At 43.4% G+C, this 12280-nt stretch overlaps 1 protein-coding gene across 1 annotated transcript; it reads left to right on the top strand.

The window, feature by feature from the left end:
- The first annotated feature begins 657 nt into the window (after positions 1–657).
- On the top strand, positions 658–9460 carry GORASP1 (golgi reassembly stacking protein 1). Its single transcript, XM_014873708.2, has 9 exons — positions 658–819; positions 2712–2792; positions 3798–4001; positions 4701–4787; positions 5127–5257; positions 5770–5911; positions 6424–6568; positions 6854–7009; positions 7298–9460. The coding sequence occupies exons 1-9, from the start codon at positions 757–759 to the stop codon at positions 7573–7575; spliced, it is 1287 nt and encodes a 428-aa protein (XP_014729194.1). The 5' UTR covers positions 658–756; the 3' UTR covers positions 7576–9460.
- Positions 9461–12280: the final 2820 nt, after the last annotated feature.

Below are 12280 nucleotides of genomic sequence, written 5' to 3' on the forward strand. Positions count from 1 at the left end.
AAACCAGCAGCATTGGAATACCCATTTACCTCTTCAGCTATTAATGCTAAAAGTTGTCTCAGCTGGTAGAAATTCTGTTCTTGAGCACAATTTTGTGTCTACAGAGAGGGACAGAACTGGGATAAAATTAGCAATAATGTCTTTCTGGGTTACACGAACAGGGGGATGATTTTTAAAGGCTGCTAGGATGAGAACAGTAGTGGATGAGTTTGGGGCTTTTTTCACAGCCTTAAGCTGTGCCAGGGGAGGTTTAGGTTGGACATCAGGAGGAATTTCTTGCCACGAAGGGTTGATGAGACACTGGAAGGGGCTGCCCAGGGAGGTGTTTTAAGCACTCAGCACCATGGTCTGTCACCAGGGAAGCGTTCGGTGACAGGCTGGATTCAGTGATCTCAGAACTCTTTCCTAACCTAAAAAATTCCGGGATTCAGCGATTCCGCGGTTCTGGGAATCCAGCGCTGGCCCCGCCCCCTGAGTGACCACGCCCCTCCGCGTTAGCCCCGCCCCCTCCCCGCCCCCCGCAGCAACGCCTCGCTTCCCCCGCCCCGCCCCCGTCGCTAGGGGGCGTTCCCGGCCGCTCGCGCGCCAGGCCGCGCAGCCGAGCCCCGCTCCCGCATCGCTCGGCCGTGTCCCGGCGCTGCGCTCGGCGCTCGGCTGCTCGGGCCGGCGGGAGCGCCGCCAGGCCGGTGCTCGGGGCCGCCGCCGCCGCCGCCGCCTGAGGGCCGGGTCCGCTCGGGTCCCGGCGGAGCGGCCGCCATGGGGCTGGGATCCAGCTCCGAGGGACCCGGCGGCGGCGCCGAGGGTTTCCACGTGCACGGGGTGAGTAAGGGGGAAGGAGGTTGGGAGGGCCGCGAGGGGCGGTGGGCGCTGGGGCGGCTGGGTCGGCCCGGCTCGGCTCCCACCTGTTGGCTCCTTCCCGGAGCTGCCACGCCGGCAGGGGCGGGGCGGCCGCTCCCGGTACCGGCGAATGCCCGTCCCGGCGGCTGCAGCGGGCTCGGCGGCCGCGACCTGGCGGGACTTGGGTGCTGAACAGCCTGGGGGGAGCCCGTGGGGCCGCTCTCGGGGAACTTGGAGTAGTTTAAGAGTAGAACAGCGCTTCTTCCCTCCCTGTTCCCCTCCTTTTCTCCTTGCTCCCCTCACCGTTCCCCTTCTCTTTCTGCTCCCCTCCATCTCTCCCTGTTCTCTGCTCTTCTCTCTCGCTATTTCCCTTCTTCCCTCCCTGCTTCCCTCCTTTCCCTGCTCCCTTTTCTGTGGATCTTCACAGCATCGTGTTAGGGCGTTAATTCCCGCTCCAGCGGTGTTTTCCTCCGAGGTTGCCTCTCCCAGATGTAGACACAAGTTTGTTGTAACTCCTCTCTTTAGCAGATTGTCTGCACGCGCAGTGGTGTAAATGCATATCTGGAAGTTTAAGGATGGGCAGATAACAGCTGTTTGCATGAGTTATCGTTTCTTTTAGTGGGTATTTTCCTTCCCTGGAATAAGAATGGGAGCGCTGCTGCCACGTGCTGTTTCCACTTCATCTGAATTCTGTGTTTCTCAGCATCAGTATAGAGCTGCCTGTTTGCTTTTGATGCAGTTCAAGGTTGTGATGAAAGTTAATACTTCTACTCCAGCTGTGGTTACAGTGCTCAGTCTTGACTGTTTAAAAACAAAGCATGATGTTTATTCTTATTTTTGCTTTAGAAGCTTTTGCTGAAGTAACTATGCTATTAAATATATTTTATAACTTTTATAGACAATTCTGCTATCAAAAGCCCTAATACCAATACAACTTTATCTATTAAAAAAAAGTAAAAATATATATCTAGATTTTGGTAACACCAAACCAAATATAAGATGTAGGAGTTTTAACTTCCCTAGCAATGAACTTCCCAGTTTAGATGATGCCTGGGTTGTAATTTTGTGCTTAAATTGTGAGGTGGCCCTCAGGTGTCAAATATATCTTAGGTTAAGGGCTGCTGAGTTAACAGAAAGTGAAGTTAAGAGCAAACCGTCCAGGTTTGCAGTGATTCCTTAACACCATCTTGCTCTGTCAGTGTACCTTGAAGTGGGTGGACTTTAATGTAATCTGCAAACTTTTGGTGGGTTTTTCCTGGTATGAATGTGGTTTCTGAATATTCTCTCTATTGATGGCATCTCGACTATGTCAGCTTTGGTTCTAATGAAAATGAGATGTCCTAACTCTTATTTTTAGGAATCCTTTGTACATGGTGTCTGTTTTCTTGACTAGAATTTGTGGGCAGGCGTGTGCTTGTAGTGTATTTGTGTAAATATTCCTGTTCCATTGGGCTGGAAATGTGGCAGCCCAGCTGTCACTTGTGTTCATGGAAAAATGGCTCTGATTCAGGTGGGGACTCTCACCATGCTCAGGTTGTTAGAACCATGGAAGAAAATCCTGCATCAGCACATTGAAAACCAAACCTCTCTCCAAAGTATTCAGGATTTAATAATTCCAGGCTGTGAACTCTGAATCACAACATTTGTGTCTTATATGGGGTTCAAAACCTGCTTTTTACAGTTTGATTTGGAGATCTGTTCATAGTTTTATAAAAGTAAGATCCTAATTATGGACTGCTTCTCGAGGGTGGTCATTTGGTGCCTTATCTCTGGCTCAGCTCCAAAGTCAATATTGAACCAAGTGTAAAGATTAACACTTTCACTTACGTAACTGGAGATCGGTGTAGAATAACAATAAAATGTATCTTCTGCAGGTTCAAGAGAACTCCCCAGCCCAACAAGGAGGACTGGAACCTTTCTTTGATTTCATCATTGCCATAGGACACACGAGGCTTGTAAGTCTTAAAATATTTCAGTGGTTTTTTTTTTCCACTCTACATGAACTGTGGATGCTGTAGTGATAATGAAAGGTAAAAGCCATAACTGTCACAAGCAGAGAAACTTTTCACATTGGACAATAAAAGTAAAGTAAAACTTGCATGTGTTCAAAGTGTCTTTGGCTAGATCCAAGTTGGAAGGAAAAGTTTTGTTTATGCCTTTACTCACCTTAACAGGTTAACACAATGTTTATGTTATTGCTCATTCGTACACATTTTCTGCCACAAGGTGAATACTGAACTGGTGAGTCAATAGTCAGAGCTCAACATTTGTTTAAACAAACTTGCTTCAACATTTGATAAAACATGAAAAAAAAAATCATAGCCTGTCTAATTATACTTTTGAGACCAAGAACAGAGTTCCTGTGTGTTGAGTTATGAGAGAAGAGTTCAGCTTTGGTTTGATGGGGTTTTGTTAGTTTATTGAAAAGGCTAACCTATGCCTCGTATGCTCCACCCTAACCACAAACAAGCTGAATTGATTAAGTTTGTCTTGGTTTATGAGAGGAGATGTCTTTTTTGGAAGAGATCGTTATAAGGGGAGATTTTGGGGGAAGATCATTTAATCTTATGACAGAAATCAATATATTCTTTCACGGTCAGTTTGCAGTGACTTTGAAGGGCTGTTGAAGAGGGATGGGGCTCAGAGACATGAAGTGAAATGTTGCTGCTCATTGTTAGGCTGCACAGTTGGCATCTGACACTGCTGGTATTATGTAATAGTTGTGAAGGACAGGAATGCCAGTGATGAAATGGAATAACAGGATGTATTAATTTAAAGGGATGTGTGTTGACAGTACTGACAGCTTTCTAGTAAATGAAAATTGAATTGGAAATTGCTGGGATTGTTTGTGAACCATAAAACCTAAACTTTGATAGTTTTGGTTCTATGTATTAAAATTCTGCCACAGATGTTACAGGTGCAACTGGAAGTAATGTTAATCCTGTGTCTCTGCTCTCCAGAACAAGGAAAACAATATGTTGAAGGACCTGCTGAAGGCAAATGCTGAGAAAGCAGTGAAGCTGGAGGTGTATAACATCAAAACAATGAAAATCCGAGAGGTGGAGGTGATCCCCAGTAACATGTGGGGAGGACAAGGCCTCCTTGGAGCCAGCGTGAGGTTCTGCAGCTTCCAGGGAGCCAATGAACACGTCTGGCATGTTCTGGTGAGGAGCAATTCTTGGCTGGCTCGTTATTGCTTGTGTAACCTTGTTTTACAGTGTGCTGTTTAGCAGAAATGTGAAATACAGTGATGCAGACACACAGAGGAAGGGAACACAGTCTTGAAGGTTTGTCTGAGCTTTTTGAGTAGGGACAAGGAGTGGGTGGCTGTCAGGGTTCCCATGACAGTGACAAAAATAACCCCATACACCAAACAGTATTGGTGGGAAGGGTTTCTTCGTTTTATATTGAAGAATCAGTGGCAAAAGCCAAAAGATTCTGGCCTGATTGGTGTTTCTGTTTTAACTAAACTTCAGTAAAGTAATATTAATGTTACAAAATACATGACAAATTTATTTTAAAATTAAGAGGAAGAGCTGAAAGAGTAGAACTGAATAGGAAAGAATGTTTATGTTCCTGGCTGTTTAAGTAAATGCAATTTCCCAACATCTTCAGAGGATGTAATTTTAAATTCGTAAAATTTTCTTACTCATGTTTTACATCTTTGGTAGAATTTTCTTACTCATGTTTTACATCTTTCTTACTCAGCATGTTTTGCATGTAGATGTAGACTATTCAAGAACTTATTTCTTATCCCATTAACAGAATGTTCTTTCCTTCCTTGCTCTGGGAGTTAGCTGTTCTTTTAGATTTGGTAGCTTATCGTGCTGTGGGTGCAGATGACTCATGTCATTCTTTGACAGGATGTGGAGCCTTCATCTCCTGCAGCCCTGGCTGGTCTCCAGCCATACACTGACTACGTTGTTGGATCTGATCAGATTCTCCAGGAGGTAGGGTGCATGTTCCTTCCAGCAGGGAGGGATTGTCTTTGTGCCTGCCAAATGTTTTTTGTGGGATTTGGGTTTTGTATAAATCTAATCAAACATAGGGGGATGGTGTTGGGGGATTTTGGAAGGCTGATGTTTAAGACAGAAGTTTTATTGTTAAGGTAAACGTAATCTTTCTTTTTAGTCTGACAATAAAAAGAAGTTGCCAGTAAAGATTAAACTACATTGGTGATTTTTCTGTCTCTGAGTGTTTAATAGCTCACAGTGAGTAAATAGCTATGTAAAATGTTGACTTGCACATTTGGGTTTATTAACTACTGTTTTCTTTCTTTTTTCTCATAGTCAGAGGATTTCTTTTCCCTGATTGAATCTCACGAGGGGAAGCCGCTGAAGCTGATGGTTTATAACACTGAAGCAGATTCCATCCGAGAGGTAGTTGTGACTCCCAATGGAGCTTGGGGTGGAGAAGGAAGGTACTGATCTCTCTTGCTGACAGGTTTTACACTTGCTGTAAATGAGTTGGGAGTATTACTAACATCAGTTTTTGGTGTTTCCAAGTTAAGCCTTGTTTCCTCACCCAAAACTGTTAATTAAAAAAAATCAGCTTAGAAGTAGGAACTGGGCAGGTCCTTTTCAAGTTGAATCAAATAGAAAAACTCCTGTCTTGAGTTCCCCATTAGCAGATTCATTATCTGCATTCTCAGAGTCAAAACATTCAGCTAAAGCAAGAACAAAACCCCCATCACGTCAGATTAACTATTTTGTAAAGATACAAAATAATTCACTGAAAGCTAAGCTGTGCATGTCTCAAAGTTTTCTGCAGAGTGTTCCTTGAGTACTCTTAAGTGGAAATTTTTGCAGGTAGATATTTCCTGCTATAGATAAAAGACACAAACGCTTCTTGTTTTTAAATGAGTCAAAATTTAAAATATTAGCTTTGTTAAGAGCACCATTTTTATGTCTTGATTTTTTTTCTCTTGTACAGTTTAGGATGTGGTATTGGATATGGTTATTTGCACAGAATTCCAACACAGTCTGTGACATCAAAGAGAAGGCCAGAAAGCAAATCATCTTCACCCTCACCAGAAGCTGGAACTCCTGTGCCATCCACTAATGGTTACACAGAGGTAGGAAAGAAAGAAATTCCAATCTCTGCCTTGTTTTTTTTGAAATTTCAAAATTTTCTGCTGTTTGGAACAGGGTAATACAGAATGTTTGATTACAGCATTCAGTTTTGCTTGAATGAAATGGAGTTTGGTGAAGGGGAGGGTAGAGCTGGTGCTGCTGAGCAGGTGCCAGATCACCAGTGTCTGCTGATTTAAATTCTTACCAGATATTTTCTCCCTATTTTCAAGTCTTGCATCCTACAGCTATGCCAGTCAATGAGGATGATGTTAGAATACCTACTTTACTAAGGGAAAGATACACCTCCAAGAACCAAGTTCTGAGAACAGACTGGCTTTAAAAGGCTGAACTGGAACATGTCCTAAGTGGTGTTTGACTTTTCAGTTTCAGCACCAACAGCTTCTCTCTGAACTGGTGCATGTGCAGACAGGCAGGATGCTTTCCTGGGAGGCTTGGCTACAGGTGAAGCTTCTGATGTAAAACAGTGTTTTTACTTCTTGCTGTCTTATTCCAGACTCCATTGTTGGCACCTACTTCTCAGAATGACAACTCTGAAACAGTTATGAACTTGGATCATTCCACAGAGCAGGAAATGAGTGGTTACTCACCAGAAAGCTCCCTTTCTCCTCCTCCCCCTCTCCAGAGGGTTATGGATCCAGGTACGTTTTCCTGGGTGCTTTTTTTCACCAATTCTTTAGAGTTCATCTAAATAAACTAATATGGTCTTAAACAAGCTAGACATTTAAATTCAGAACTGTGAGCACTGGTGGTGGTTTTACTTGAGGTTTTTAACTTCCCTGGATTTCAGAGCTGTAGAATTAGGGTACCATGTAAGTTAAATTTGTTTGCATTTAGTGGGAAAGGGACTTCAGTTTGGATAGAACATGTCTTTTTGCATCTAGAATTTTGTGTTGCATCTAACTAATACTTTATTTCTCCTTCAGGATTTCTAGATATGTCTGGAATTTCAGTTTCTGAGTTCACGAGCTTAACAGAAGTGTCCAACCTGTCCCCAGCTGCCTCCTTCAACATGCCAGCAGCAGGGGCTTCTGTAGGCCCTGAAACACTAATGCCAAATAGTCAAGCCTCTGCTTATTTTGGTAAGTGCACTCAAGATTTCCTTTAGATCTTATTTCTGGAATGGCACCAACTCATGCTCACTTAAAATCATCACTGTTTTTGGAAATAGGCAAATTTTAAGAAAACTCAGCAAGAATGGCAAAAATGGGAGGGGAAAAAGTAGAAGAAATCAGGTTTAAAAATGGAAAAGTCTGCTGCTCTTTTCCTTAAGTTTATATATTGTGGATCTCTTTCTTTAAATGAAAATACTGAGGCACTGTCTGTTAGTCTGATGTGTTTTGATTTTACAAACTATCTCCGTTTCCCAGAAAACGCCTCAGCTTTGGACCCTGAAGGTTTAACTCCGTATCCTGAAGGATCAGGAAAGCAGCCCACACTGGATGACCTCCTGCCTTCAATTCCATCTTTACCTTCTCTTGATCTTCCTCACGACATTTCTTCAAAAACAACACTAGGAACTGATGCTGACAACCAGGAATCCAAGCTTGTGAACAGCACTGAGAGTTCATTAACCACTGCTGAGACACCAGAGCATGAAGCAGCAAGTGAGCAGAAAGGAGAAGCAGCTGCACAAGATCCTGAGTGAAATGGACCCTGCTGCTGTTTACAGACTGCTGAATGCTGCAGTGCTACAGCTTGGAGTATTTTTCTGATCTTGAAAGATTAGAGTTACTCTATTTTGTTAGTGTAGACAACACTAGAAAAGAAATCACATGAAGTACATATCCTGTTGTCTTTTCCAATCACTGTTGAATGGATTGATCTATGTTCAGAATTTGAATGCTGTCCAAAATCACCCAATCAATAGAGAAATTGATGCAGAAACAAGTTGGACACTGGCAGAGCATCAAGTTCCGGGCTTCACATTTGCCTACAAGTGCTTCTGAATGTATTTACAAAGGTGCTGTGCCTGAACAGTGACACATAGTGGTGATTTTTATCAGCATGTCTGATGGCATTAAAAAAAATATTTATAGTTTTGATTTGTTAGGAAGCTTTTCTAATGGTACCTCTTGGTTAGACGGTTCTTGTGACTTGCAAGGCATTTCTTACACTAAAATACTTTTACTTATTACTCTAGTACTCTTACTAGACTGTTATTTTTCTTGGTTTAATTCCCTTCTCTGCAACAGTCATTTGTGTACCTTCTTTATACCTACTTGGGCAGGAAAGAAATACAATGGGGCTGGAAACTGCAACCCCAAATGGGACAAAGCCATGATGGTGGGTCCTGTCATTCACTTCTGCTCTTGAGTGGACCAGGTGGTGGCCTTGCAGTTAAACACTGAGGGGGGAGGGAATGATGATGGTTACTTGAAACAAATTGAGGATGATTTTAAAGTAGGGGTAATGAATCTTTTTGGTGAAGATTGAATGTCTTTGCTTCTGTAGTGACCAAGAAATAGCTTTCCTTTGCTTGTGCTTTTCTATTTACTCATTACTATTTTTATACAAATTGTTCTAAGACACGGGGCTGTTGTGCAGCACCAGCAGTTGGTTCTTCTAGCTTTTTTTTTTTTTTTGTTTGCATTTGTCTCCAAATCACTTCTGAATGTAATGGCAAACATGACAAACAATGGAAGACATGGATGGTTTTATAATCCTCAGGGCAGTGATTCATCATGGAATATCAAAGCTGCTGCTAGGCAATAATACAGCTACTGCAGTGAAAATCCTTTGTAAATTAAGAGAATGGGGTACAATGCTGGTGTGTGTTCAGGCTATAAACTAAAGTACACTTATTTAGCACAATATTGTCTTTTGTCCTTTGCTCTGCCCTGGCTCCTACTGTTTCTGCACTGTGCAGGTCATTAAGTGACAGCTGACTGGGCTGAAATCTGGTACTGATGCAGGGGGGGACTCAGGGTCCCACAGGTTTGCCTGTGACAGCTCAGCTTCAGCCGAAGGCTGCAGGCAAAGTCTCAGCACATGAGGGCTCCAGCTGAGTCCACCCTGACAACAAAATCCCTCCTTGCTCTGGTATTAGTGTGAAATACTGCAAGTACAGTAGTTCTGAATGGGATTGTCAAACCACCTGTTCCTTTAAAGAATGTATTAAGCTCTAACTAAAGGCAGTAGAATTGACAGTGGATTCTAGTCTACTAAAGAGTCTGTTAATTGTGAGCCAATTTTATTTCCTATGTCACTAAAATAAATTTCCTATTCTGTTCCCCCAGCTGACTGTTACAAGGGCAAGCAGCCAAACACTCAAAATAAATGTATGTAATTTAAACTATTCCTAGGTTTGTTTGATCTTGGAGCCTGATGTCAGAAGACACCTAGGTGGTGTTTTATTCATGTTGTTTATTTAGGACTGTTTCTAGTCCTTTACCTTTCTCAAAGACAGCCCTGAGAGGGCAATAGCTCATTTAAGTGACTCTACCATAAACACCTTTTAGAAATCTAAGGGCAGGGAATGTCAAAATTCATGCTAGATTTCAAATGTCATCATAATAAATGGCTTAAAGTTACTTCAGTCTGTGTCCAGCCTCTGTGTGTTACGTTAACTGGCTCTGGGAACGAGTTTAGAAAACCAAGTAGTTAAACCTTGAGCAGGAGAACGTTTTGCTTGCCAAACCTGAAACCTGATAATTGAAATGCTAAATGAGGTGAAGAGTTGGACCTCCTCATCAAATTTCTCTTACCAACTTGGATACTACACCCTCAAAGCTGCAGCCAAGAAAGAAGAGAGTACTCCTGTTTGTGGGTGCAAAGTGAGAAAAGTGACTGGAATCTTAATTTGTTAAGAAAACCTAAAGGAATGGGAGAAGCACCCGAGGGTGGCTGGATTCAGAGCCAATACCAAACAGCCACTCAGCCTGCTGCTGTCCCAAATACCTGTTTCCAGGTAAGCAGGAGCTGGATGTGACCTTTCTCCCACTCTCTAACTTTGAGAGCATCTCTAAACCTGAGAGCAGTAGCTCTTCTGCAGACACAAGAAGGATTATCTGCACAGCAGGAGGAGAAGGGTAAAACAAAGGGAGCAGGAGGAGGAGAAGGTCATCACCTCGGACGTTACAGCAGCAGGGTGGTTTATAACGCCAGACACAACAGGATGAGCTTCCAGACCTGAGCTGCTCCCTAAAAATCAACAGCTGAGCCTGAGGACACAGGTCTGGCAGAGGTTAAATCCCAGCAGCTCAAGTATTAGAGTGAGGATTAGGCAAAGCCCATCTCCATTGAGCCGTGCTCCTGCCAATGCCACAGCACCCAGGGCTGATGGGGCTGAGCCAGGAGGAGCCCTCAGAACCACAGGACTCCTCCCACCCAGGTACTCAAACCTCTGCTCAACAAAGGCCAAGGAAAGCTGGCCAAGCCCTGCCCCAACTGAGCCTAACTTGATCCATGGGAACTTTCCATAGCATAACCCTGTACTAGGAATGATTGTAAACTCCCAAGATCATGATAAGGAAATAACCATCCTAGAGATAAACATGCCAATCTCATTATTAACAGCAATATGGGTGCTGAACTACTTCTGGCTGAACTTGAATGAGTGAATGGATGCATTTACTGTCTTTAAGTTGAACACCTACTGGTAGAGCTATTGTAACACCAAATTCAGGCAGTGGTGATTTAATTTTCCCTCTTAAACTTTCACAGCAGGCCTGACAATCTACTGAACCTCCTGCTGTACTGCTCTAGGCTCTGTGCAGAAGCTGCTCAGCCACACTTGGCTGAACTTCTCTGAGCTGTAACTCAGAAATGCTGCAGGAAAATAGATCTCTGCAATGCTGAGCAGACATCACACCACTCGTGTACTGGTGGGCTCATACTTCCATGTGCATTCTCCATCTTCCCCCAAAACTGGGCAAGTACTTTCACCTCCAAGCAGTTACACAAGAGCAGGCTCTTAAGAGGAGGCAGCTACAGGTTATTCATTGCATTGATTAGACTGTGTTAATATGTTCCATTTCCTGGGCACTGCCCACACAACCTCCTTCTTGGCTTCTGCCTTAAGCTAACATTAACTGGCATTGCTTCTGCTCTAGCAGAACTTCAACTGTTTGCCCAAAGTTACATTTTTAAGCTACAATATGTAATTAAGCATCTGGAGTCCCCTGAAAAATTAATTTAGAATAGTGTCACAACATCCTCAGAGAGAGATCAAAAAAGTCCCACCCAGGCTCCAGTCAGCACCTCTACTCTGCATGGTGTTTGCACAGCTCTGTACAGAAAAACCTCCACTGTAGTACAGGGAGCTATTTCAATCACCACTCTCTTGTTAAGTGTGTGTGCTCTCCCAACAGCTCTGTTATTTAGTGGGGAGGTGACTACCTGGCTCTGCTCAGGAGCCAGCACCACATCCACAATGTAAGATGATGTGCTTAAAGATTGATTCTAAATGTCAAGTTTCTAGAGATAAAGTTTGAATCAAACAGGACCTCTGTGAAAGGAAAAATACCTTGTTGTAATGTCTCTATACCAGTAACTGCCCTGCCAGGCTCTGGCTGCCCCTCTCCTGGGGAATACATGGGCAATTTAACTAATAAACCCCAAGCCCAAGAGGTAGAACTACACTAAGGTCCCTTCCAACCCAAACCATTTATGATTCTATAATAAAGCTCATTCATTTCCAAGCCCCTGCCATGGGCAGAGACACCTTTCACTAGAACAGGATGCTTAGAGCCCCATCCAGCCTGGCCTTGAACACTTCCAGGGAAGGGGAGACCACAACCTTTCTGCCTAGAGCTTATTTTGAATATTTTTTCCGTGTTTCTTAACACTACTGGTAAATCCTTCAAGTAGTTCTTCTCATCCTAAAACGATACTCACACTTCAGCTACAAGTTCTGAGCCAAGCTCTGCTGTTCTCAGCCCCACCCCACCTAAAGAGAATAAAAAATTACCTGTCATACACAATTTAAATGCTTTTCTGGGAGACAGGCTGCACTACTAAACACTAGATTTCCAACTCCTTCCCATTATGAACTTGGAAATTAAATAACTTCTGCAAATGTGCAGCCTTTTCTATGATTCTAGCAATCTGAAACTCTTCACAATGTTCCCAGGAGCTACGACTCTCATATTAACTCAATGCTCTCCTCCTCCAGCCTTCAGGATTCTTATGGACAGCACAACTCCAGAAAAGGTGACAGAATTGAAAAGGTAGTAGCAAAAAACCCCTTCTCTCACTTTGTACTGCACCTAAGTCAGAGCTGGGAATCTGGGAGCACATTTGGGCACTGAATTACTGTGTGGTCTGAGAGAGCAGCTCAGCTGACAATTCCCACAGCAAAAGCTCTGAGCATTCTGTCCTGACATTTTCAACATCAGGAAACCCAGCTTGGT

The sequence above is a fragment of the Sturnus vulgaris genome, chromosome 1 (genome assembly GCF_052056855.1).
Source record: "Sturnus vulgaris isolate bStuVul1 chromosome 1, bStuVul1.hap1, whole genome shotgun sequence".
NCBI classification, from domain to species: Eukaryota; Metazoa; Chordata; class Aves; order Passeriformes; family Sturnidae; genus Sturnus; species Sturnus vulgaris.

What these genes read in the sequence shown, in the direction of transcription:
- GORASP1 (XM_014873708.2), top strand. Translation starts at nt 757, where the DNA reads ATGGGGCTGGGATCCAGCTCCGAGGGACCCGGCGGCGGCGCCGAGGGT. An exon ending in CCATAGGACACACGAGGCTT is followed by an intron (nt 2,793 to 3,797) that starts GTAAGTCTTAAA and finishes TCTGCTCTCCAG; the next exon opens with AACAAGGAAAACAATATGTT. An exon ending in CCACTAATGGTTACACAGAG is followed by an intron (nt 5,912 to 6,423) that starts GTAGGAAAGAAA and finishes GTCTTATTCCAG; the next exon opens with ACTCCATTGTTGGCACCTAC.